Genomic DNA, 26,190 nt, shown 5'->3' on the forward strand with positions numbered 1-26,190 from the left:
CTCAGCACAGCACCCCTGCCAGTAGCCTCTGCTTCGAACAGTTCCTCAAATGCTTCCTTACAGCCTGGGGGGACGTGAGGCAGTGCCAAAGGGCACAGCAGAGTGGCAGCGTCCAGCGAACCTGGCTGGAACCCAAGCGGAGGCCGGCATCCACTTGGCGTCATGTGGCTGGTTGGTGCCTCCGTGATAGTCCATCTGATCGGTGTCACGGCGGGTTTAACGGAGCTAGAGTTGCCCTGCCTGAAGCCAGGTGAGAAACTTTGCCGTTGTCTCTGCGTTGCGCGTCTGTGTGTTGGCCTGCCTGGGTGTTGCGTGGTTGCGGCTTTTCCGTCCCCGTGTTGCGGATTTGCGACTCTCTATGTCATGGGGAATAAATATCAGGGCAGTGCTGTGTAACGACCTCCCTCTTCTAGGTCATTTTTTCTTTCTCTCTTGCGAAAAAATCGGACATCAGGCCTAGAGCCATGAATGAGTACTCTCTTCTCTTCTTGGTGGTTATTTTTCAGAAAAACAAGGCAGCAGCTGGGACAGGTAGGTCTCTTTGGAGAGGACACCCCTTGCCTCTCACACGGATTCCAGGAGTTTGGGGAATGGGTGGTCCTAGAAAAACCCTTTCTGCTCACATGAGACAGCGTGGTGTAGTGGTGAAAGCAGCCTTCCCTTACTGAATGCCCGCCAGAACTTTGGCATTTTGACTGGCAGTTCAAAACATCCGGAGGGGACTGAGTTAGAGTGTCAGACAAGGAGACTGAGTTAGAGTGTCAGACGGGGACCGGGGTTCTAATCCCTGGGCAGCCGTGAAGTTCCCTCGGTGACCTTAGCATCATGTTCTACCTCAGCCTAACTGAGCCACCTCACAGGGTTGTTGTGCGAATCAAAATGGGGTGTGTGTGTGAGTGGGCAGTGAACTGCGTATTAACAGGATCTAAAATGGAAAGACTGAGCATGAGTCTTCTTTCTTTTATTATATTTCTATTATCATAGAATCATAGAATAGCAGAGTTGGAAGGGGCCTACAAGGCCATCGAGTCCAACCCCCTGCTCAGTGCAGGAATCCACCCTAAAGCATCCCTGACAGATGGTTGTCCAGCTGCCTCTTGTCCAGCTGCCTCTTATATTTTTAATCGGCCCAATAACCAATGTTCTGTCTATCTTTATCTGTCTCTCTGTCTCTAAACTCAGTAAATATAACTACTGTGTCTTTCCTCTCCCAAGTGCAAGAACTGCCTCTTATGGGGTGTGGGGGGTTAGGGTTAGGATCCGTCTGCCCCTTTCCTATTTCTGGGACTAAACTGTTGGAACTCAACCTCCTGTGTTTTTGGAGGTTAGAGAGTTATAATAAATACGGCTGAGGGGGGGAAGGAGGAGTTGGAATTTCTGGATTATCCTCCCACTTCCCAATACGAGTTTTCCACAATCCTCTCCATTTGATCCTCACAACAACAGCCCTGTGAGGTAGGCTGGGCTGAGAGAGTCTGTGACTGGCCCAAAGTCACCCAGCGAGCTTCCATGGCTGAGTGGGGATTAGAACCCTGGTCTCCCGACTCCCAACGCTCTAACTGCTACGCTGCCCTGACTCTCCTCCAAAGGCTTTTGACTGGCTAGATCCAGGCTGGACGTGAAGGGGAGTGTCTGATGTCAAGCCTATTTAGACTGGACCCTGAAATGAACAGAAGACAAGTTGGTCATGAGGTCCCATTCATTTCAGTGGGTCGACTCTTAGTAGGAGTAACATTGGATGCTGCCCAAAGGGGTGAAGAGTGGTCCTGGAAGGGGAGGTTAGAGTTCCTTCACCCAAGATCGGCCAGGGGTGGCTGAGCTTCTCCCCACCCCCCTACACACACGCCCCAGCCAAGGGTGAGGCATGCCAAGGGTTGTCGTCCAAAACAGCTGGAAGGCACCAGATGTCCTGGGAAGGGGGGCTTCCGGTTAGGGAGGCCCAGTTGAGAAGGAAGAGGTGTGAATCGCACCATCATATTCGGAAATCACGTCTTTTCCTTACAGCTGGGGGGCCCTGTGGGACAACTTTAGGGAGGAGACGGCCGTCAGTGGCTACTAGTCCTCATGGCCCTATGCTACCTGCAGTTATCAGAGGCAGTATGCCTGTGTATGCCAGTTGCTGGGGAACATGGGTGGGAGGGTGCTGTTGCACTCACATTCTGCTTGTGAGTTTCCTTGGGCAGCTGGTCGGCCACTGTGAACAGAATGCCGGACTAGATGGAGCCTTGGTCTGATCTAGCAGGGCTCTGCTTACGTTCTTATCTTCTTCTGAACGGCAAAGATTCATGTAACGATGGAGTGCCGTGATCGCCCCACCTTTTCCTGTCTGTCTCTGGTTCCCCTCCCTCTCCCCTGGCACCCTTTGCATGCAGCCCATGACTGATGAAAACGAGATGGTTTGCAGCCGTTCTGCCTGACCTGTTGCATACACCGAGGTTGCGCTACTTGAACTTGGTGGGCTAGGCCAGCCCAGGGGAATGAACCATGTAGGCTTTGGGGGTTTCTGCTCCTTCCCTTTCTCTTTTCTCTGTGGATATTCGTTTTTAAAAATGGGATCCGATTCCTTAAAACTGGGAGCAAGACCAACAGCAAGGGCAACGCAAAATAAGCGCAAGTTGTCGTTTTAAAAATCTTCTGCTTCCTCTCTTTCCTCCCCCTGAAAACAGCCTTCCCCAATCAAGCACACCCCCAGAGGTGTTTGACTACAGTGTTCATCATCCCCAGCCAGGTGATGGGGGTTGTGGTCCCGTCCCCTCCAGGGAGAAAGCTGTTGGCACGGGAACAATAAAGACGCCGCGGCCGTGTTACATCTTTGTAGCTAATATACCACTGTGAAGATCGACCATCCAATCTGACCCTGGGTTTGGCAAGCCATTATTTGTTACTTCCTTCTTCTGATTACTTCTGGATATTATTTTCACGCTCTTCATTTCCCGTGTGCGAAAGGCAGTTGCAAGAGGAGCTTGGCAGGGTGAAGTGAGTTCTCTTTTTTGTTTTGGTAAAAATTGCCAGAGGGTTGAGCCCCGTTGGGCCGCGGTGGAGAAACAACCATCACCACCAAGAATTCAGTGGCACCTGAAAGGCTAACCAGTTTCTGGGGCTGGCGGGAGTTGGACTGCAAGTCCCATCAGTCCCAGCCAGCATTGCCCATGGTGATGGATGCTGGGAGTTGCAGTCCAATAACATTTGGATGGCCACCAGGAGCCCAGCTTTAATGCAAAGTTTTCATGGACTAGGGTTTGGTTGATTGATTAGATTTGCCATAACATACTTTGATGATTTTGCTGCCTGCAATTGAATGACACCTCTTCCTCTTCCTCCTCCTCCAACAAATTATTATTAAAATTATTATTATTACTATTTCATTTCATTTTTATGTTAGTATTATATTTTATTTTATATTATTTTAAATCATCATCACCATTCTGCCTTTCCACTAAAATTGTGCTCAAGGTGGCTAGCAATAAAACACCAATACAATAACAAAAGAATAGCAATAATGAAGATGAGGATAAAATATATATATACATCATTTTTATTCCACCTTCTCTCTATGGAGGAAATGGCGTTGTTTATGCCTCTCTGCCCTCCCCACATTTTATCGTCAAAACAGCCCTGTGAGGTAGGCTAGGCTGAGAGAGAGTCCCTGGCCCTAGATCAGCCAATGCGTGGGGATTTGAACCCAGCGCTGTTGCGTTATCTGCAACGTCTCCAGGCCACCTGCCCATCTCTCAGAATGAAAGCGTGTGCTTCTGACAACATGATGTGCACGTGCTTCCGCCCCACCGATCGAACTGCCGCCAGCCCTGATGCTTCCATGCGTAGCAAGCCGTGCCTCTGTGCCAGGTGGCCACCATGATGATGATGATGATGATTCAACCAGCACTGCTGTGCGGGCACACCGTCCTCCTGTCCGCGCTGGGGATTAGTGGATATCTACGAGCCTGGCTTGCCTGGGTACCAACTGTTCTTGGCAAGGGACCAAGAGGAACGGAACGGGGCAGCACTGGGAGGAAGCAGCCGGACGGGCTGTTTGCTTTGGGCTGTTGACATTTTATCAAGTTCCAGGTCTTCGTCAATTTTCATCGAAAGGGGACGTGTGGTGGTGGTGGGGGAGAGCTGCTGTTATTCACTCGTGCTGTGCTACTTACTGCTCTGCCAATGACCTTTTCCCAAGCCGCTTACCGCCCTCCGCCTGGCTTGGTTCTCCCTTCCCAAAGGGACAGTTGCACAACCGGGCATGACAGGCAGGCGAGAAATCTCCCCCGACCTTCTCCCTTCTCAGAATACGAGAATCTGAGATTACTCAGCTGATTGGCAGTAGGTTCAAGGCTGACAAAAGGAAGAACCCTTTCTCCCGCCACAAGCACATCAAGTTGCGTGATGTGGACTCAGGCCATGCTGTTGAATCATTCAGAGCACTCGCTGCGCAGGTTTCTGGTCCGTTCGTAGGCACTGCGTCATACATGCGAAGAGCGAATCTCATTGCTCAAAGCGGCACTCCTTATGTAGCTAAAATGGCACGGTGGAACGGTTAAAATCTAGCACAGCGTCCTCAACTAAAAGCAGAATGAACAAACCAAAAAAGGTTTCAAGGCCATGTAAAAGCCCACGACGTTGCAGCCAAATGTACGTCCCTTGGAAGGGAATTCCAGAAATACGGGGCCATCACCAAAAAAGGCCCCGTCCCTTGTGCCCACTAAACTGTTTAGCCTCTATGGCGGTCCTATAATAGGGGTTGGTAAGGCTAGACATAAGGCTAGGGCGGGTTTTTCTGCACTTATCTAATTGTTTTCGTTGCCATTTCTGTTACTTTATTTTAATGAACTTTCATTCACGGTGCTTGTGTGCTGCATGTGAGCACAGGGGGGAGGCCTGGAAAATGTGCAGGTGTCACCAGGTTGTGCACGATTTAAAATGGCTGCCTCAGCCACCCTCTTCTTTTCAGGCCTAGACGTGGCGCTGGTGGTGTTGGAGAAGAGAGTTAGCTCCCGTTAAGGTGGTGGAAGTTGGACCCATAGAAACAATTATTATTTTCTACCTAAAAGCATCTTATTGGTAAGGAAATCTCTCTGCGTTTATATCGATGAAGGCAAGAGGCCCAGTTGATCAGGAGGCGCTCCTGAGCATGCCCAAATGAAATAAATGTGAGCTGTGAGACAGAGGCCACAGCTAGACCTAAGGTTTATCCTGGGATCATCCAGGGTTCGCCCCTGCCTGAGCACTGGATCCCCTGTGTGTCACGTAGATGAACAGGTTTGACCCCTGGATGATCCAGGGATAAACCTTAGGTCTAGCTATGGCCAGAGATAATCCCATGTCTCTGCTCCTTAGAAGGAAGGTGGAATTTAAATATTGCCCCCTTTAATAGCAAACTGCTAAATGATTTGTGGTTTAGAGAAAGGGGATGAATCCATTGCTGGGACTCCAGCGGGCCAGAGGTTAGGGGGTGAGAATATACTGCGACATTTTGTTGCAGGGCTCTCCCCTCTGTCGTTGCAAATGAAAGAATAAGCCAGAGAGGTGGCTTAATTAACTTTGGCCAGTTGGTAACCCTGCGTGAGGCATGGTCTCCTCTCCTCCGCTCGGCCCTGACAGCAAATATTGACAAAAAAGCCACCTTGGCCTCTGAGGGAGGTTTGCCTAGCAACAGCGAAAAAGGACATGGCTTTTCTCTGTTTCGAAAGCCATCACTCAGCCTGTGAAGTTCCCTGGAATACATTGGAAGCAACACAATCCAACAACCCCAATTTATCAGGGAGCGTCTATTTTTCCTGGTCTCCACAGCCCTAGCAAATTCATGGCAAATTCATATTTTATTTCTTTATTTTTTAAAAAAAAAAACCTGCTAAATGATAGTGCCCTGGGCAGATTATGAAAGATAAGAGAATAAAATTGCAATAGGAAGCAACACACAGCACAGGCATAACATATAGAAAAGCAGCAATAAAAGATAAAAATAAACGCAACTCTAAAATGACTGGGAGGGAAGGCCTTTTTTTGGCCTGGTTGCCAAAAAGTTAACCGTGTAGGGTACCACAACAGAGAAGGCCATCTCTCTTATAGCCGCTTGCCTAAACTCCTTTGGCAGAAGCGCTCGGAGAATGTCTTCTGAAAATGACCTAAGGGCCTGAATGACAAGGGCCGAGTCTATCTCCTAGCTAGGGATAGGCAAGTCTGTCAATTTCGCTTGTCTATTTCCACCATCCCCCCTTCAATTCGCTAATTTCGTTTTCCCAACGTCTGTGCGAAACCGCGTACCTTTTTCAGGGTTCCCATTTCCCCTGAAAAGTGCAGTATTGTGCACAGTTCTTTAAATATACGCCTTCCTGCCCCCGTAGCGCACAATGATTTTGTGCACGCTTTCTCCTAATCTACACATTGCTGTGTGTGCGTGGTTTCAAATGGGGAACTTGACCGCGATGTTTTGAAGTGTGCGGGTCTGGGTCACGTCTAAATTCGGGGAGAGGGAATGAGGTACGTTTGCATCAAAATGTGAACCAAATGAAATTCTCAGCCGTCTTCTTCTTGCGTCGTCGTCGTCCTTCAGAGTTTATTTTGGCCATTTCCAACCTGGTGGCCTCCAGATATTTTGGACTACAGCTCTCAGCTGGCTGGGGATGATGGGAGTTGAAGTACAACACATATAGAAGGCAGCTGGTTGGAGAAGAAGGCTGATTTTAGCATCTCCTGAATGGGTGCTTCTTGAACCTGGTACACATGCGTGGAAATGTGTACATGAACTCTGTCTGCCTATAGCATGCAGCTGGCCATTCTGCACACGGCAGCGGCTGGGATATGTTTTGAACTCTTGCTAACACCTCGTAGGACAGTTTTGTTTTTCTGGGATATTTTTAAACCAAAGATCAATCACCCTTCTAGTTTGAAATCAGTTGATGAAATGCTGTTGAAGAATAAATTAAACACACCATCCCAGGCAAACAGGGCTTCAGCAATATGTCATTGTGGTGGACTCAGCGGGTTTAAACAGTGACCCGTGGTCTAAGAATCGAGGTTCTCCCCCCCCCCATATAGGCCCTTCTTTGTCTGAGAAATATTGGAGAAGATGGAGAGGTGAGTTTCGGACTATGGGCATGTGCAATGCTTTACGGGTGGTATTTCTTGACAAGCTGTGTGCCTTTCTCCATTTTCGTTATATAATTTTTTTAAAAAATTGATTTCCTAATACAATCATTGAAGACAGTAACAACACTTCAACTTAGAATATTCATAATTTCTAAATCAACTGCCTGGGACGTATTCTTGACTGCCATTGTTTTAGTATTCCAATAAGTCCAGTAATATTCCAGAGGATCTAAAGGTACATCTCTCGCATTTACCTGCTTGGATCCTTCAGTCATCTTCAGATGCCTTCCTCTGCATGCTCTTGCCACAGGAAGTTAGGCAGGTGGCTGCAAGAGTGAGGGCCTTTTCAGTGATGGCACCCCACTTATGGAGTAAAGTCCCCCAAAAGGTTCGCCTGGCACCTAAGTTGTTGGCTTAGGTGCCAGATGAAGACCCTTCTTTCCTCCCAGGCATTTCAAAGACCTAGTTCTAGGTTACTCTTGCTGTTTCATTGATTCCTATGCTGTTCATTGTTTTGAATTATACTGTATTTTATTCTTTTAAACATTTGTGTTGTGTTTTATATTTTTAACTGTTCTATGGCGTTTTACTTTTTCAATTGTTTTCAATCCACTCAGAGAACATTAGTTATTGGGCGGATTAGAAATGTAATAATTAAATAAATAAATAAATTGATAAACGGTATCCAACTTCTTTGGAAAATCTGGATGGAGTTCGTTCCTCTCTCTGATAGCAACTTCCCTCCTGTGGCAGTCCAAAACTTCTTTTTCCACTGTACCAGAAGAGGATATACAATATATATTGTTCGCCAAGCTTTTGCTAAGGGTGATCTTTGCAGTGAATGATTTATAACTCACCACCACCTGTAAATCTCTATGGATTTGAACTTTAATATCACCCGGGAGGCTTGCTGTTGGGGTTTATTGCAACTCACAGCCTGTAATTTCTTTGATGCTGTTTATTATCACCTTCCAATATTCCTTAACAGGATTACAGTGCCACCATATATGGGCAAAATTTCCTCTATCCTTATAAATCCAGCACCTATCTGTTCCCACTTGGGGACATCCTAGAGATCTCGGCTGTCTTGATGGTGAGGGCACTCCGACAATGGAATCAAGCCCCTGGAAGTCTGGGCGGGTTCTTGCTCATTGGAGGTCTTCAAGGAGAGACCGGGCAGCCCATCTGTGGAAATGCCCTTGCCTCAAATGGAATGTCCTCTGTTTGGCTTGAGTCTGGACCAGAACAGGGGTGTGCAAAAGTAGATCTCCAGATGATCTGGAGTCCTAGGGTGGCCATATGGATAGGAGGACAGGGCTCCTGTGTCTTTAACAGTTGCATAGAAAAGGGAATTTCAGCAGGTGTCATTTGTATGTATGCTGCACCTGGTGTAATCCCTTCTTCATCACAACAGTGAAAGCTGCAGGAGCCCTGCCCTCTTTTGTATCTGGTCATTCTAATATAGCTCCTGCAGCTTTAACTGTTGTGAAGAAAGTGGAATTTCTCCAGGTGCTGCATGCATACAAAGGGCACCTGCTGAAATTCCCTTTTCTATGCAACTGTTAAAGATACAGGTGCCCCCTGTCCTCCTTTTCATATGGGCGCCCTATTCTGGACTTCAGCTCCCAGAAGCCCTGCCAGCATGGCCAATAGTCAGGAATGCTGGGAGTTTGAAGCCCAAAACTTCTGCCAATCTACTTTCTGCCCACTCCTGGCCTAGATAACCTACAAGCCTCACTCCCAATTTTATAATACAACTTGTCGCTGCATCCTCTCTCCCTCCCTCTGTTGATTTCTGTGTATTTGTCTAAGTTCTGTTACGTTCATGTATATCTCACTGGGCGGATGGGGGATGAATAAACAAGTCTGGCACCCCCCAGATGTGTAACTTCCAACTCCCATCATCCTCACTGGGATATCTGACTCCCATTCTCATCCTTTCCCCTTTTCTTTTTCCAGCTGTGCCATCTGCCATGATTGTCATCCCGCCGGGTGCAAATGTTTCCCTGCCTTGCCTGGAGGGGAAGCCAGAGAACACCACGATTGTCCACTGGAGGTTTGAAGGGCAGAATCTGAGTTCCCACCCTGCCAGGAAAGCAGTTCTAGGGTCCAATCTTTTCCTGTCATCGGTATATTATAACGCTTCGGGTCACTACAGTTGCCATGCCGGTGGCCGCCTCATTCGCTCTCATCGCCTCGTGCTGGAAGGTGAGTGCCGTTCTTCAGGGTTAGAAGCAGTAGTGTAGTGGAATCAGGGCTCACAGGAACGAAGGGCCAGGATTTTTTGATTAGCAGGGATGCTGACGTCATCTGCCACCCGCCTCAGACTTCCCTCTTCCTCCTGAAGCACAGAGTGTCTTTCTCTTGCGTGACAAACTCTTCTCCCATTCCAGAACCGCCCGAAACGCCACATTTCACCTGTCACCGGCGGAGCTTAGCCAAGGACATTATATGTGAGTGGAAGGTGTCACGCCCGATATCGCCCCGCACCAAGGCCAGGTTGTGGGTGAAAAAAGGGTGAGCAACGTATCACATCTCATCACATCACCACTGCCTTGGGACAGGCATTGGGGAGAACACTGCTGTTCCTCAGGCAGGAGAGAGAATAGTTGGGTGGGTGAGAGGCCCCTTCTGTATCTCTTGATCTTTGAACTTTGGGGCATGAGGCACAGATAATAATAATAATAATAATAATAATAATAATAATAATAATAATTTTAACCCGCCTCTCCATCCTGATCGAGGCGGGGAACAACAACTATAAATAGATAAAATATTAATCAAAACACAGTATACATTGTTAAAGCTTCCAAAAAACTTCCTAAAAACATACTAAAAACATCCTAAAAGCATCCTAAAATTCTACTGGATAAGTCTGCCAGAAGAGATCAGTCTTTATAGCTTTCTTAAATGCTAAAAGATGGTTAAGTTGATGAATCTCCTCCGGCAGGCCATTCCACAGTCTGGGAGCAGCAGAAGAGAAGGTCCTCTGGGTAACAGTTGTCAGCCTAGTTTTGGCTGGCTGAAGGAAATTCTCCCCACAGGACCTGAGTGTGTGGGGCGGATTGTACGGGAGAAGGCGATCCCGCAGGTAGCCTGGACCCAAACCATGTAGGGCTTTAAAGGTGATAACCAACACTTTATACTTCGCCTGGAAACTAATTGGCAGCCAGTGAAGAGAGTTTCTTGCCCCCACCCACCCCAAACCTGGTACCTACACTTGAAGCTGACCCTGGTTGTAATCTGATGCATCAGGACGGCACCAAGTTGAGGGACAGGTGGAGTAGAGAGAGATCATTTTAATTTATTTAGCTGTAAGCCATTACAAACACAAAGTCATTCATATTTGGGCCGCAAATTTGGCTCTCCGTTTCCTGGCCACCAATTTAAATAAAGAAGCATGCATTGAAACATCAAAATCATTATCATTATTTATTTATTTATTTATTTATTTATTTATATAGCACCAATAATGTACTTGGTGCTGTACAGTATGTCCTTGTCTGATAACGAAAAGCAGACAAACACAGTTGGTGTAACAGCATTTTTCTTGTGACTGAACTCAGGCAGATATTTTTCGATGGGGTCATTATATAATGGGTCATTGGGTAATACAATGGACTATGTCCTTTATAGTTGTTTTACAGAGCATGCAGAAATGCTGCCCCAACGGTAATTTCTTATAACAACTATCCAGAAAGGCAGAAGGCATAACATTTATCCTGATTGTGCTTTTTATACTGTATTTTGTATTTGTGCTTTTAACCTGTTGGTTGTTTTATTATGGTTTTAATTTTTGTGAACCGCCCAGAGAGCTTCGGCTATTGGGCAGTATAAAAATGTAATAAATAAATAAATAAACATTAAACCTTAGTTCTGTAAAGGCAATTCTGCATGGAGTTAAGGTGACAAGTCTCCAAATAATTAGATTTCTGATTAATCTTAATACATGGATACAGCCTAGAAAATCTTGAAGAATGAATAGTTAGCATATAAGTCAAAGACGCTTTCCTATACATGAGGAGCCTTAACTGTGGTGTAGACATTTATATCAAAATTGACTCACTAACACAAACTCTACAAGTGTATGGCTGGGTTCAGACAACACGATGGTTGAGTATGGGCTGTCATTGAATGGTGGGTAATTGCTGACCTGCAGATTATCGTGCTGTTTGAACCCAGCCACGATAACCAACCATGGTTTGTTCACTACGAACAACCCAAAGTTCACAACTCAACGACAAATCATGGGTTCTCTTCATGGGTTGTTCATGGTTAAAAAACCATGGTGTGTTAGCATGGCTGGATTCAGACAACACGATATCCCACATTTCAACAACCCGCGGTCCAACAACAAGCTCCACTCAACCCATACTCAACCCTTGAGTGTCGGTTATTGTGTTGTCTGAACCCAGTCTTTGTAAAGCAGCTTTGGTCTAGAAGGACAAATCACCTGACCTGGAGCCACGCTCACAATGGTTTTTGTGTGTACCTTTTGTATGCTGCAAAAGCTTCCGGGTAGCTTTTCCCAGCATGCATTAGTCCAGCTGAGTATTGTGTATGCTGACGTGTGTGCTTTTTTCTCTCCCCAATCCCCTCAATAGGTTTAGTGGGAGAAACTACACTGAACAGCAGTGCCGCTATTACACCAAGTCTCAGAAATTTTCTTGTCGCCTCACTGGGGTGAACAACGAAGACAACGTCGTCTTGGCGGTGTCCGCATGCGTGGTGAACTTGGCAGGCACTGAGAGGAAGCGGGTGCTTCTTTGGTCCGATGAACTGTGTAGGTACCTCTTCTGTTCCATAGCACCAGGGTCAAGTTTATCATATGTAGTGGGCACAAAAGGTGTATTTTGCTGCCTCAGATCCTCCTTTGTGGATTCTGACGATGCAAAGTCCATAAATTATTCTTGGAATGCTTGAACAAAGAATAATATGTATTGATTCAGTGATTGGGTTTGCTAAATAGAACCTCCATTTTCAGATGGAAGTTTGAAATAGAATCTCCATTGAGTTCTGTGGAGGGCTAAAAAGAACCTCCATTTTCAGATGGAAGTTTGAAATAGAATCTCCATTGAGTTCTGTGGAGTGCTAAATAGAACCTCCATTTTCAGATGGAAGTTTGAAATAGAATCTCCATTGAGTTCTGTGGAGTGCTAAGTAGAACCTCCATTTTCAGATGGAGGTTTGAAATAGAATCTCCATTGAGTTCTGTGGAGTGCTAAATAGAACCTCCATTTTCAGATGGAGGTTTGAAATAGAATCTCCATTGAGTTCTGTGGAGTGCTAAATAGAACCTCCATTTTCAGATGGAGGTTTGAAATAGAATCTCCATTGAGTTCTGTGGAGGGCTAAATAGAACCTCCATTTTCAGATGGAAGTTTGAAATAGAATCTCCATTGAGTTCTGTGGAGTGCTAAATAGAACCTCCATTTTCAGATGGAGGTTTGAAATAGAATCTCCATTGAGTTCTGTGGAGTGCTAAATAGAACCTCCATTTTCAGATGGAGGTTTGAAATAGAATCTCCATTGAGTTCTATGGAGGGCTAAATAGAACCTCCATTTTAACAGGCAGTGGGGCAAAAACTTCAAGTCCTCTGCGCTTCCCACTGGCCTCTGTGGGAAAATATGATGGCAGAGTATTGTTGGTGAATTCATTCTGCCTTGTGTGGCCACTGTCAGGTCACGTGGCCTGACTTCTTTTTTTTCCTCCTTTAAATCTTTCCGTTTTCCTCTTCCACCACCACCATGCAGTGAAACCAGATCCGCCAGCAGACGTTGTGGCGACCGCCATGGAGAAGGCCCCCCGGAAGCTGCATGTGACCTGGCGTAACCCTTATTCCTGGGGCTCCACTTATTACCATCTTAAGTTCCAGCTACGCTACCGGGCAGAAAATGCGCAAAACTACTCTGAGGTCTGGTCTTGCTTTTGCACCACTATAGGAGTGGGGGAGAGGCAGGGGTGTAGTGAATCCAGGGCTTTCAGGGCTTTTTTTTTATTATTAGCAAGGTGTGGGGATGTCCGTCACAAGGAAATCCGGCTGTTTTCGGCCTGTCGGATTTCCCTCATCCCTCTAGCTCAGCATGCATTTGCGAGCTGAGCTGGGATCTTCTTCCCAAAATCAGGGAACTTTCTTGGACAATTTCCCCCTGTCAATCACAATTTATTTATTTTATTACATTTATATACCTCCCCATAGCCGAAGCTCTCTGGGCGGTTTACAAAAGTTAAAAACAACAAACATTCAAAACAGATATACAAAAATTTAAAAGCATAAAAACAATATCTATTTAAAAACAATAGTGCAGCTCCAATTTGAGTAATCTATGTGAATTTCGGCCGCAATTCACATAATTTGTGCGAATTGCGGATATTACCGCTGCAGTTTGCCGAAATGAAGCAGAAAAAGGCTGAAATTTGCACAAATTGTAATTTATGGGGGGGGGGGAGGGAACAAGCCCACCAGACCAGAAAAACCACAAGCTGGCCTGACTTGATGTGGAGTGAACTCTTAGAGAGCTGACCTTAAGTCCCGGAGGCCCGAGTTGTTGAAAGCTTGGCAAGCCCCCTCCCCCGGATGGATCATGCCCCTAGATGGATGCCTCTCTGGAATATTCTGAATGGAGAGAACCATCAACTGGGGAAGGTCACCTACCTCCATCCTGAGGATCTGCTGTGAGAGTAACGGATCTGTTGACCATCCGGAGTGCAATTGTTCCTTGACTCGCTTTGCGCTCCACTTCAGCTTTTCCCGCTTGGGCGCCCCCTGGATGTGTTAGACTGCAACTCCCATTATCCCCAGCCCAGCCCATCTGGAGAGGGCACCAGGTCGGGGAAAAGGCTGCTCTGCTTGTGCGCTAGCCAATGCAAGTGGGTCGTTGCAACACCTCGTTGCAGCACGGCGTGCTTCTGTTCCGGGCTCTAGCTTTTCCATTCCAGATATTTTGGATGACTACCACTTCTGGTGTCTCCAGATGTTTTGGATGACAGCTCCTATCAGGACCAGGCAATTCTCAGGGAGGATGGAAGTTGTAGTCCAAGGGCCACCAGGCAGGAGTTTCCCCCAGGTCTCCCTGTCTGAACCTGGGGTCTGAACATGGGATCTTCTACCTTCAAAGCTATAGCTCTAACCCCTTACCCCTTCTCTTGGAGACAGGTCCCATTTCCGCACGGGGTCACTTCCTACACCATCTACGATGCTTTGCAAGGCCTCCGACACACCGTCCAGGTGCGATGCCGTGAAGAATTCAACCACGGAAGCTGGAGTGAATGGAGCCATGAAATTAGGGGGATGCCCTGGACAGGTTGGTAATTACCCGCTGGCAATGGAAAGATGATAGTCCCCCCCCCATGCACTAACCCTTTCTGCCTCAAGGTAATCTCCCATTTCCCCTGATTTGCTTCCCATCCAATCCTTTCTCTCTCTTGTTCACGTTTCAGAACTTAAGGACCCCGAGTCAGAAACCACGTCGCATGTCTCGAAGGTGAGTGCCTCTCACGAGAAGCGGGGCCTTTTGAGCTGTAGCCCCGGGACACTAGAACACCCTCCCTGCGGGCTGTCCATTTATCACTCTCCTCTCTCCGGTTTCATTTCACAAACAAGGAAAGAGTTCTTTTAGATCTACGATTCTCCTGTGTGTCGTGGAGTTGAGCCTCTTCTGGAGGTGTTCATCCTTTCTTCTAACTTTCCACAGATGAAAAACAGGGTGTACTTTCAACACTTCCGAATCAGGATCACTTACTAAGTTCTATTCCACAAATTATATTTGTTTCCTCTGCAAGAGACACCGTAGTGTACTGTGTGGATGTCAATCAGGGGTACTGATTTATTTATTTTTCACTCCAAGGGACAAAAACTTTGTCGATCTGGAGATGCTGGAAATTGAACCTGTGACCTTCTGCATACAGAGGGTGAATTACTCCCCCTAACCATTTTCCCTCTCTCTGCGTCTTTTAGTTTATTTTTATTTATTACAGTTAGATCCTGCCTTTATCTTCTTGCGAAGAACCCAAGGCAGCTTCCATGATCCCTCTCCTTCTGTCCATTTTATCCTTACTCCGAAGAACACACACACAAGTCTTTTATTTTGGGACTTACGTGCCCCTCTTTACCTTTCCTTTCCAAATTGGCTGTGTTGAGCTTGGGTTCTGGTTCTGTCAAGACCAAGGTCATCCGTCAGGTTCTTTGAGTTATCAAGATGAAAACAAGCCACTTATGCCAAAAGACGCAATGTGTATCGGCGGAAAATGGATGCATGTATACATTCTGCACCCATTTCCCATCAATGAAATGTCATCTGTTTGCACAAGTGGCGCGTTTTCAGCTTGAGAACCAAAAGAACCCGACGGATGACTTGGACCTGACAAAACCGGAACCCGACTCAACCCAGCGGCTCCAGATAATACACTTTCATTACAACTCACTCAAGAAAAGGCGACGTTCAAATGAAAAGAGTGCCAGACAGCAGCAAAATGGGCACGCTTCAGAAGTTTCGATTCCTGGGGACAACCCCTGTTTTCTGGCCACTCTCCATTATGAAGTCATTGTTCCTCTTTTTGCCCGACACAAACACCTCGCCCAAAACGTTGTCACTCTTTGGGTGTTAGCCCCAATCTTGGGGCTCCCAGATGAGCCCTTTTGGGGGATACCTAAGTCCTAAAATAAAAGAGGTGTGTGAGCTTCATCCCACTTACCCGTTTCCCTCGAATTATCCTCATAGCGTAAAGCTGTCGTCATCATCGTTAGCTAAATCACACCCCGGGCAGCAGCGCTCCTAAGATCTTTGCATACCAGGAAAGGGTTTAAGGGGGAGAAATGTAAAAAAAATCATTAAAAAATCAACGGATGACCCAATCTGATTCAAATTTGGTATGCTGAAAGCCCTCCTTAATATCTATTACTGTGCCAATTTTGATGACTTTATCTTTAAAACTTGCGCGGATGTAAGCGTTTGTTTAATTTGTACTTTAAACATCTCAAATCCTCCTCCTGCGCCCCCAGTGGCCACTTGGAGAACAACAAAAGATTCGCTACTAAAGGGGTAGTAAAATACGTCGGTTCTTTTGGCTAAGAAGTGCAATTAAAGCAGGATGCCTGGGAGCGCTTCACAGTCAAAGCAGATTATAAGATGGAAAACTTCGGAGTCCTTTGCATGCAGTTCGCAGTGATGGCACAGTATAACGCTGGTGTGACGAAGCTCACTGTGTGCTTAGCTTTTGAAGATGCAGAGAGAGCAAAGGGTGTCAGGCAGGGGCATTGCTAGGCACTTAAAGGATTTGGGGGTCCAGGCTTGTAGCCCACAACTCTGCATAACATTTGCATATGCTAATTTATATCTGTATATGCAAATTAAGAAATAACTACCCGCGTTTGTTTAAAATGCGCAGAAGGCTATATAGATCAAACTCAGCATGTGCAAAACTGCTATTTAATATTTCATCTGAGCCACGTCAACTAAAACAAACGCTTTACTTTGACCCCACACCAGATCATCCTCAGTCAGTAGTTCCTTGCAATTAGTTCGTTATCTCTTGCTGACCCATTCCTGCTTCTCTCTCTCTTTCCCTCCTGTAGGAAAATTGCCCCCACCCCACGCAATGAAGCTTAAAGGATACTCTTCCATTGGCATCAATGGGGAAGTGATCTGGAGCAAAGGGAAATAGATCCGGGGCCAATGCCTCATAAGCCCAGACCTAACAACATCCCTAGTCTCAGTTTCGATCCCCTGCCCCTCCAGATCTCAGTTGGCAAAGTCCCTTCTCTGCCTGAAGGATTGGAAAGTTGTTCCCATCTGGGATAGAAGGACCGATGGTTTAACTCCATGTAAGGTGGCTTTGGGCATCTCCAGGCAGAGACCTTGAGTGTTCCAATGCAGTGGGGCAGAAAGGAAAACAGAGCAGAGACCAAAATACAAACGTATAAAAATTTAAACCAGCATCTTTAGCTGTTTCCTTAATGGGCTAACGTACATGTATGGCAATGTGTTAACGCGCATATGCGCTGATGTGCATTAATAGAACAAAATCCTAGGGTTGTCTTTCTAAGAGCTCAATTTGATTACATCGAGCTGGGCCAGCTTATGGATTTTCTGCTGTGGTAGGCTTGTTTCCCCCCCATAAATTGCAATTTGTGCAAATTCTGTGGGCTCTCCCACACTAGAGGCATTCAAGAGGCCAGAGAGCTTCGGCTATCGGGCGGTATAGAAATGCAAGAAAGAAAGAAAGAAAGAAAGAAAGAAAGGAAGGAAGGCAGCTGGACAACCATCTGTCAGGGATGCTTTAAGGTGGATTCCTGCATTGAGCAGGGGGTTGGACTCGATGGCCTTATAGCCCCCTTCCAACTCAACTATTCTATGTTTCTATGAATTCCCATTCTGTCCACAGAATGAAAGGCACCTGACAATCCACCACACAGAGATGGAACACATTTAATAAAACCCATACATCCCTAGGTAAAAGTTATCCATGGAAGACCCTACTTTGCCTGAGATCTGGGGGAGGCCCTGAAAGTCAGAGTACAGACATGCTAGGATCAACTCTCTATGGCTGCAACGTTATGTTCATACGGTAGGGGGATGCATTGTTGTTCAACGACTGGGGGGCTTCCAAACAAATTAGTCTCCTCTCTCTCTCTTGCAGTTCCCCTTTGATGATTATTTTGCCAGTACCAACAGGCCTGGGAGTTCCGAGGTCCCAAGCAACAGGGACAAGCCAACTGGTGAGCAGCCATGCGCGCTGTGCTCTCAACGCATCATTGTATCTGTGGCCAAGACCACTAGAATATGGGGGTAGACAGGTGCTTAGCCAAGCTGCCAGGAAAGCTGGGGGCAATAGTGCCATCTGGTTTCCCTTGGGAGGGAGTTGCACAGTCTGGGAGCAGTCACCAAAAAGGCCCTTCTCTCGAGTCGACCCCAAATATGAAGGGGGCATTCTTGTATTACTCTTGTACTGCAGATGGCAGACTGAGGCTGAGTGTTTATGGCTTGCCTTAAGAATCCTTAGACAGTCTGTGGCTGTCGGGGCAAAATTTGAACCAGGGAATTCCTGTCTCACCCTCTTAACTACCAGCTTGGTAGACCCATTGCTCTGGACAGCTGGCCCAGAAACATCATCTAGCCAGCCTGGACTCATACCGTATGGGTCCAGTCATCAAGCTGAGAGACAATGTAATGACAGCCCTCTGATGGTGGCTTTAACAAACCACAATAGATCCTGGGAGTAGATGGTAGAAATCCTACTGCTGCCATCACGTGGTAATTGTTGTTTTTATTGAAGTTCAAACAGTTGAATGAAAGAGTGGGTAGAAATGAATGCTTAATGTATGGAGAGGATAACTTTGATCACTGCAGTGTCTTACTAGGGCTCATCTTGCATTCCCCCCCTCCAATACAGTGTAAGGGAACGTCTCTAAATTCAAATAATTGGGGTGTGCGTTTTAATATCTTGCCCCCTCCCAAGGACTTGGGAGAGGACAATCATGAAGACCACATGAGTAAGTCAAGAAATGGCGACACTCCTGGCTCAGGAACCCCGAACCCTGCCGTAACTCCGCACCCCGTTTGTCTCCCTTTCTTTCAGTGGAAGTTGCCGTGATGGTGCCTCTTCACACCTTCCTCATCATGGCACTAAGTGTGACGGTGGGCCTTGCCCTGGTGGTCGGTATCATTGCCCGGTGAGCAAAGGAACTTAATTGTGTGTGGGTGTGTTGACGATTGGGACGTTGGACCTCTTGCCCAACTCTGCTTCTGAATACTGATAAGTGCAAATTTTTGAAGAGCCTGGGGAAAGTGTCCAGGCCCTGGAAGGGGGAACAACTAAGTTTGGGGGAGGGAATGCATGGGAGTCATCTATTGGGAGTTGTCTGCAGGCAGTGGGCAGGGCCAAAGCCAAAATGGTGAGGGTACCCACTTTCTATCTCTTTCTGCCACCCCTTTTTCTCCCTTCCTAATCTTTTCACCACCCCTTCTCTCTCTCTTTCTCTCTGCCGTTGCCCGTTCTCCCTCCCATTTTGCCACCCATCCTCTCTTCTCTCTCCTTGTGCCATCCCTGTCTTCTCTCTCTCTCTCTCTCTCTCTCTCTCTCTCTCTCTCTCTTTCTCTCTTTCTGACACCCTCTTCTCACCCAGCAGATTGATATTGCAAGGACAGGTTGCTTTTGTCAAGGTCTCACTCGATTGCTGGCAGAGGGGTTTTGAAATTAGACAGGGATCCGTATTCCACCAGTGAGTGGAGCCAAAGCTGGCAATTGCTGTGACCAGAACCAAAAGTGGCTGAGGTTATCCCCTTTCTCTCTCTATTTCCGCCACCTCTTCTCTCTTTTTCTCTGACACTGCTTCTCCCCCCCCCCCGCCCCCTCTCTCTTCCTCTCTCCCTCTTTGCCGAGAGAAAGGTCATCTTTCTTGCCATAGATCTGAACTGCTTGCTTGATGGAGCCAAGTCAGCACTGTTGCAACGTCTTAAAGATACTGAAATGCAGTCTCAAATGGCTGAAATGACAAGTTGCACATCTAATAAGCTTTATGTGCGTTTAGACCCTTCTTTCCTTAACCTTCCAAAATATCTGGTTGATTTACTCTCAGTTAAGATGAGAACAGCTTTTTCCTGGGCAAGGTTAAATGTACTCCCCTGGGCAGACTGTATGGAGCACCTCCAGGGTATCCCCAAGGAAGCTAGAGGTTGTCCTTGCAACCTTTTTACTTTAGAAGACGTCACCCATTTTATTTTAGAATGCAGAGTCTATTCAGACATAAGGAAAATTTACATCCTTCCTTTGCTAGTTCGGATGAAGGGAAGATCATCCCTCGAAAAAGGGTGTTTTTTATTGAATGGTTTTAACAAATATGTAACTTTTAGAACTGCTACATTCCTTGTGCTGGCCATGCTCTTGCGCACAAAGGCCAAGGGAATGAATAAATGAATGTAACACATCTATATGAAGCTGTATGGTGGCTGGTTGCAAAGTGCAATAAATTTGACTTGGACTTGGAACTGCTTGCTTGCAGATGACTTTTGAAATTGGGCCAGCTGGGGCTGCAGGTTGCCCACCATGGCTTCAGGGTTATGAAATTTGGCTGGGAAAGCCTTTTGCTTGGACCCAATTAGTCATAGCATCATCCTGTGTTGTTTCATCCCTTGGACGGCCTTCGCTGCTCTAGGGAGTGAGCAGGACAGATGCCGGAGGGATATAACCTGACCATTACGTCCCCATCTTGATCCTAAACAAAAAGTGCCTTGTGGCACCGTACAGGCTAACATATTTATTTTGGCATATGCGTTCACTCTGGACACTGTCCACAGCATCAGATTCATGAAGCGTTAACCTCAAATTGACAGATTTATATAGACATGCCAGGGGTGGGAGGAGAGACGTACATGGTTGTCAGAGGAAACTGACATGAAAAAAAGTACAGACAGTGCTAATTACCTTTAATAGTTGCCATTCACAAAATGTTGTTGGGTGATAACACAGGCATCATTGCTACAGCGAGCCGATTAACATATGTAGTGTAATAAAAACAAAGAAACAAACCATTTATTGTTGTTGTTGTTGTGTTATTATTATTTATTGCATTTTTATACCGCCCAATAGCCAAAGCTCCCTTTGCTCTTTTTCAAACTGTGGGAAACAGATTTGTGCGTCTTGCTGAATTGGACATGAGTTGGTGTCTGTCTTTTGAATGCCTTTGTTGAAAAATGGCCACTTCTAGGTCATTGACAGAATGTCTCCCTGCTGGTTCCTGAACATCAGGACTGGCAATGTTCAGAAACCAGTGCAGGGGACGGACGGACACATTTCAGCCTCCCAGGTGACACACTGCATTCAACAATGTCTCCTGGGAGGCTGAAATGGTCCCTCACTGGTTTCTAAATATTGCCAATCCCGATGTTCAGGAATCAGCAAGGAGATATTCTATCACACTACATATTTTATTTGGCTTATTCTGTCACACTACATATTTTATTTGGCTTACCGTTGCATTGATGCCTGTGTTATCACGCGACAGCATTTTGCGAATGGCAACTGTGAAAGGTAATTATCACTGTCTGTGCTTTTTGCATTCAACAAAAAATCCACGAAGGCTTATGACAGAATAAATCTGGTAGTCTTTAAGGCAGGGGTGGGAAGCCTCTTTCAGCCTGAGGGATTTTTTTGGAGGAGCTCTCAGGGGGCTGTATTCCAGTGTTGGCAGGTGGGTGAGTTTGAAGGTAAAAAGGGTGGAGCCAAAAATACAAAAAATGCCAGCTTATTTTAGCTTGTCTCTGCCAGTAATGATGCCTTGGGAGGGGCATTTGAACCTTTTTAGAATGGGGAAAAGCTGCACACAAGGCAAGAAACCACCAAACGGTGAGTGGTTGGAAGAAAGGGGTGGATCCAGAGAAAAGGGGCGGGGCCTTCCGGGGACCCCCAGAGGGCTAGATTTAGCCCCTGGGATTGAGGTTCTCCACCTCTGCTTTAAGATGCGACAAGACTCTGTGTTGTTTTGCTGCAATAGGCTAATACGGCTAACGGTCCAGAAAACCTTGATCCTAAAGCTGGTCATTTTTGTCATTCCAGGTTCAGGAAAAAGCTGGGGCTTTTGACTTCTGGAGAAGGGAAACCCAGCCCCGTACCGTCCTATTCCTTGGCCGCCTTGGGGCCTGAGCCTCCTATGAGTGCCTCACCGCTTCTCTCCCCTCCAGACTCACCCTTCAGTGAGAGCTCCGTCGATAGCCCGCGTACCCTGGACCAAAACAGCCCGTACGATGTTTCTAATGCAGACTATTTCCTGCTTCCCAAGTAGTATAGCAGATGTTGGATTAGAGGCTCCTTGGCATTGCGGCACGGGGAGTGGGCACAATTTGCCCAGAAGAAGCGGCGAGTCAAATCGGGCCACGGTAGAGGCACCTGTCTGGTCTCCCGTGATGTCTGTTAGTCCCTGCTCCGCTTGAGGGTGTCATCGTTGGAATAATCGCAAGACTGCCCCCAAAGTACTGACACCTAAATACGGTCTTGGCTTGGTCATCCAACGTTCTTTTGACCAGCTGGAAGATCCCACCCAACCCACTTCTTTTGATCATGGAGAAACAGAAGATGGCGGTTAACGTGGTCAACCCTCCCGATGGTCATCACTACCATCTCTACGTCGCTGTTGTCCAGGTGGAGATGACTTCACAAGATCCGGTCTGGTCTGATGTTTTGTCTACCACGGTAGCTGTCAGAGAAAATGGTCAGAGGTAGCAACAGACCCCCTTTCATCAGGGCATGCCTACATCTCCCCTGAATGATGGGCGGAGAACAGAATACATTTCAGGAGTTGTCCTGTGAAGCTTCTCTCGTCTCCTGACCTTTGTGATCTTAAGGGAGGTTGTTCTCTGCCATGGAAATATCCTCCATCTCTGAAGCCACAAATTGATGGAGATACCCAGGACTGTTGGTGGTGTTTTACAAGCCAAGTTCAGGTCTCCATATCTGTGATGCAGTTAAATAAATAACTGGGATGGATGGGTCTGTTTACCAGACTGAGTCAGTTTCGCACGTTTTCATTCAGATGTCTCTTCCATCCCATTTCCACGGGCTTGGTGAGAAGTTTTTGTACATTATTTTTGAACGTACTTTTCCCCACAGAGTCTGCTTTCTTAAAAAATGCATTAAACCACCCAAATACACTTTTTTGAATGTATTTTACCCCAGGACACACTTTTGTATGTTTTTTTACCTAAAATGCACATTTTTGTAGGCATTTTACCCCCCAAATATGGCATTTTTGTGGGCATTTTACCCAAAACCTGCATTTATTTTTCCTACGGGAAGTATGGATCAGGCTTCTCCAGGTTAAAATGTGGACCAAATGAAACTGAAAGATGCCTTCTAGCTTGTTGAACTATCAGTCCATTGGCAAAGTATTGTCTGCTACCACAAGCAAGTTTTCATAGCTTCAGGAAAAGAGGCGTCCCATCACCTGTTACGTGATCTATTTTTCGAAACTGGAGATGCCGGTGATTGAAACTGGGATATTTTGTGTGCAAAGCACAGGCCTGTGCCAGTATTTTGTGGACTCACTCTCCAAAGGGTGACACAATAATGCTCTCCACCCGACTGGAATAAGAATAAATAATTATAATAGTAAAGATCCTCAGACAATTGCAGCTTGAGCAAATCGCCTCCCATTATAGCGCGTGAATAAACCCGGGCCTGTTCTTGCTGAGCCAATGGGATGAGAGCAAAAATGGCTGAAGTTCAGCTGTTCATTAACCAGCGTGCTTTTTCTAACACACAGCCCAGAGTCCAAGTAGCCATGGCCAAAAGGCGGAGCTGCCCCCGGGGAGAACTCCGCCTCTCTTGGATGTGACGAAACCCGGTGTTACGTTGGCTGTTGGCTGTCAAACAACAGCACGGAGATTATCATTCGTCTGCTTCTTTTTTTTTTTGCTTTTCTTTCAAAAGGTCACAATGTGGGACAACTGTTCTGGTGATTTTTTTTTGCTTTGAGTGCAACTTGACAGCCGGGGTGTTCTTTGCTGTTTCAGTGGAACATGAACTGAACGTTATGCAAATCACCCACGGAAGAGACGTGATGAATTGGGAGACGCTCTTGCAGCCGTGTCCCGCTTGTGGATTTCCCATTGGGTTGGCTACTGTGGGAACAAAATGCTGGGACTACATAGGCCTTTGGTCTGATCCTGCGTGGCTCTTCTTATGAACTTATCTTCTCGGCTTAGAGGAGGTTAAAAGCTACATTTATTCCAGCCAGGGAAACTGTGCCAAATGACTGCTTTTGAGCCACTGTCTGTGTGTGGTTTTGGTACATTAGTATGTGTGTGTGTAACACTGTTCGTTTCTAGTAGTCAGACATTTGAGGACAAAAGAGCCCTAAGTGGAAGCCCAGTAATAATTAATAACTTTTAATAGCCTTAATAGATTTAAAGTTGTTTAATTCTTTCTTCTGGGTGAGCCCTTGCATAAGAACTTGCCTGCTCAGTTTTCGTTCTGCTTCCACAAGTCAAAGGGACTAGCGACCTGTTTAGGTTTTAGGTTTTGTTCTGGATAAGAAAGCAGCAAATACAGGCCTCTGTAACGTCCACGGAGAGGGCCAGGCCATCTCTGGCGACAGACCCGCCTGGCCTCACTTCTCTTTTTGGGTTCCCAGGGCATATGGTATTGTGGCTAAGCACAATGAGGTGTTGCAATTGCAAGCAGACTGGTTTATTTACATGCCTGTTTCTCAAGGCAGAATGTTCCCTAGGCTAACCGGCTGGAAAACACAGCGTTAGGCAATCGCGCATGACGCTCAGGACCGATAAACACCTTAAAATAATCCTGTGGTGCCTTCAGAAGTACGACAGAACATGACCACTATACTCTGCCCAAAGAATGTCACAGTCTGACTGGCATCCTTGAGTCACTGCTGAGCAGCTACTCACTAGCAACAACAAGGTCCCATAACAAGGAGACAGATACAGGGACCAGACTGATCCCGCAACACAGCCAGATGTCAGCTCTGTCACCATATATATTCTGGAAACACTGACAGGACCTAAAAATCTCATGGATGAATGGATGCAAATTGCACAGCAAAAATGCCAATTATTCAAAAAAACAGTGGCAGAACTCTTCAGTCTCCCAGGACACCCAGTGGTCATTGCGAAAAGAGTGAGACGTTGATGAGTTAGCTTTCATGAACGGGTTTAATTCTATCACAGAGGCCTGAATCAGGATAAAGGGTTTTTTTATTATTATTTATCACACTACATGGTTTAATTGGCTTACTTAGTGCCACGATGCAACAAAAATGGTACTGTGAATGACTATTGAATAATATGGTTGCCGCTGTCAGTACTTTCTGCATTTAATTTTCTTCTGACCTCATTGTTTACAGTTCTTTCCCCCACACCCATCTGCCACCATATGTACTGTATATTAAATGGAAATTTTCCATAATACTCCATGTGCATCTGATGAAGCGGGCTCTAGGCCACAAAAGCCACATCAGAGTAAATTCGCTAGCCTTTCAGGTGCTACAGGACTCTTTGTTGTTCTTGCTGAGCTAAGCTGTGTCAGCATATTTGATCTCATTCATTTGGGACTCAGTCGAAACCTTGGCTTCCTGTCCTGTCCCCTTGCCCACCCCACCCTCGCTAAATCTAATTCACTAGCTTAAACTAACCTAGCAATGCTAGGGAGATTGCGTTACTGAGAATTGCTGCTGTTGCGAACGTTCACTCTATATGTTTTGAGTTTTGTGCAGAAGTGTTGCAAACTGCAGCACTTGCATTTCACGGACATTCATTGATCTTCGCAGTTTACCTTTTCCCACTCTATACTCTCTGTTTGTGTGTGTGTGTGTGTGTGTGTGTGAATGAATCTAGGCCCTCTACCAGGGGTGTTGAACCTTTTCAGCCCGTGGGCCTAATTCAAAGGAAGGAAAGCTCTCAGGGGCCAGTTTCCAGCAGTGGGCGGAGGTGAAAGGGGAGGGGCCAAAGAAGGCAAAAGGAAGTGGGGACAGGAGGCAAGCTTTAGGAGAGGCATATCACACACACACACCCCAAAAAAACAACTATTGGTAACTGGGGGAAAGGGGTCGAGGAAGGGGGCATGACCATCCCTAGGGCCAGATTAGGATCTCAAGTAGGCTGTATTTGGCCTGCATGCCAGAGGTCCAATAACCCTACCGTATATGCTAATAGTGAACTCATTCTCGAAGGGTGGATCTTTATGTAGCCAAAATGACACCACCCCTAAACAAGAGGGAAGTTATCAATAGTAAGAATTTATGGGGTAGTAGAATTTTATTAATATTTCCCTTTACATCTTCTCTTTCTCCAGAGACTGCACCGCTTTATACCACAGGATGGAGATCACAGTTTTAAATGCTCCTTTGGCGATAGATAGATAGATAGATAGATAGATAGATAGATAGATAGATAGATAGATAATATATTTAAGAACTCTCCTCGTAAGCAGAAAACAAGTGCTGCAAGATACAGGCTGGGACAGTCTCCAGTCCAATCCATTTATTCAAGAACCAGAGAGCAGAGAGAAGCTGAGAAAGAACCCATTGCTTAAAAAAAACCACCCCACTAAAACGCAACATAAGAGCCAGTGTGGTGTAGTGGTTAGAGTTTTGG

The 26,190-nt window shown here is 46.3% G+C and overlaps 1 protein-coding gene across 1 annotated transcript; it reads left to right on the forward strand.

Moving 5' to 3' along the window:
* Positions 1-25,003, forward strand: IL6R (interleukin 6 receptor). The gene is made up of 10 exons (XM_063145815.1): positions 1-250; positions 9,046-9,294; positions 9,480-9,603; positions 11,691-11,869; positions 12,841-13,001; positions 14,244-14,391; positions 14,528-14,571; positions 17,726-17,804; positions 18,665-18,758; positions 21,641-25,003. Exons 1-10 carry the CDS (start codon positions 163-165, stop codon positions 21,864-21,866), a joined length of 1,392 nt encoding a protein of 463 aa, XP_063001885.1. The 5' UTR covers positions 1-162; the 3' UTR covers positions 21,867-25,003.
* Positions 25,004-26,190: the final 1,187 nt, after the last annotated feature.

Source organism: Elgaria multicarinata, chromosome 21, assembly GCF_023053635.1.
Source record: "Elgaria multicarinata webbii isolate HBS135686 ecotype San Diego chromosome 21, rElgMul1.1.pri, whole genome shotgun sequence".
In the NCBI taxonomy this organism is placed as follows: Eukaryota; Metazoa; Chordata; class Lepidosauria; order Squamata; family Anguidae; genus Elgaria; species Elgaria multicarinata.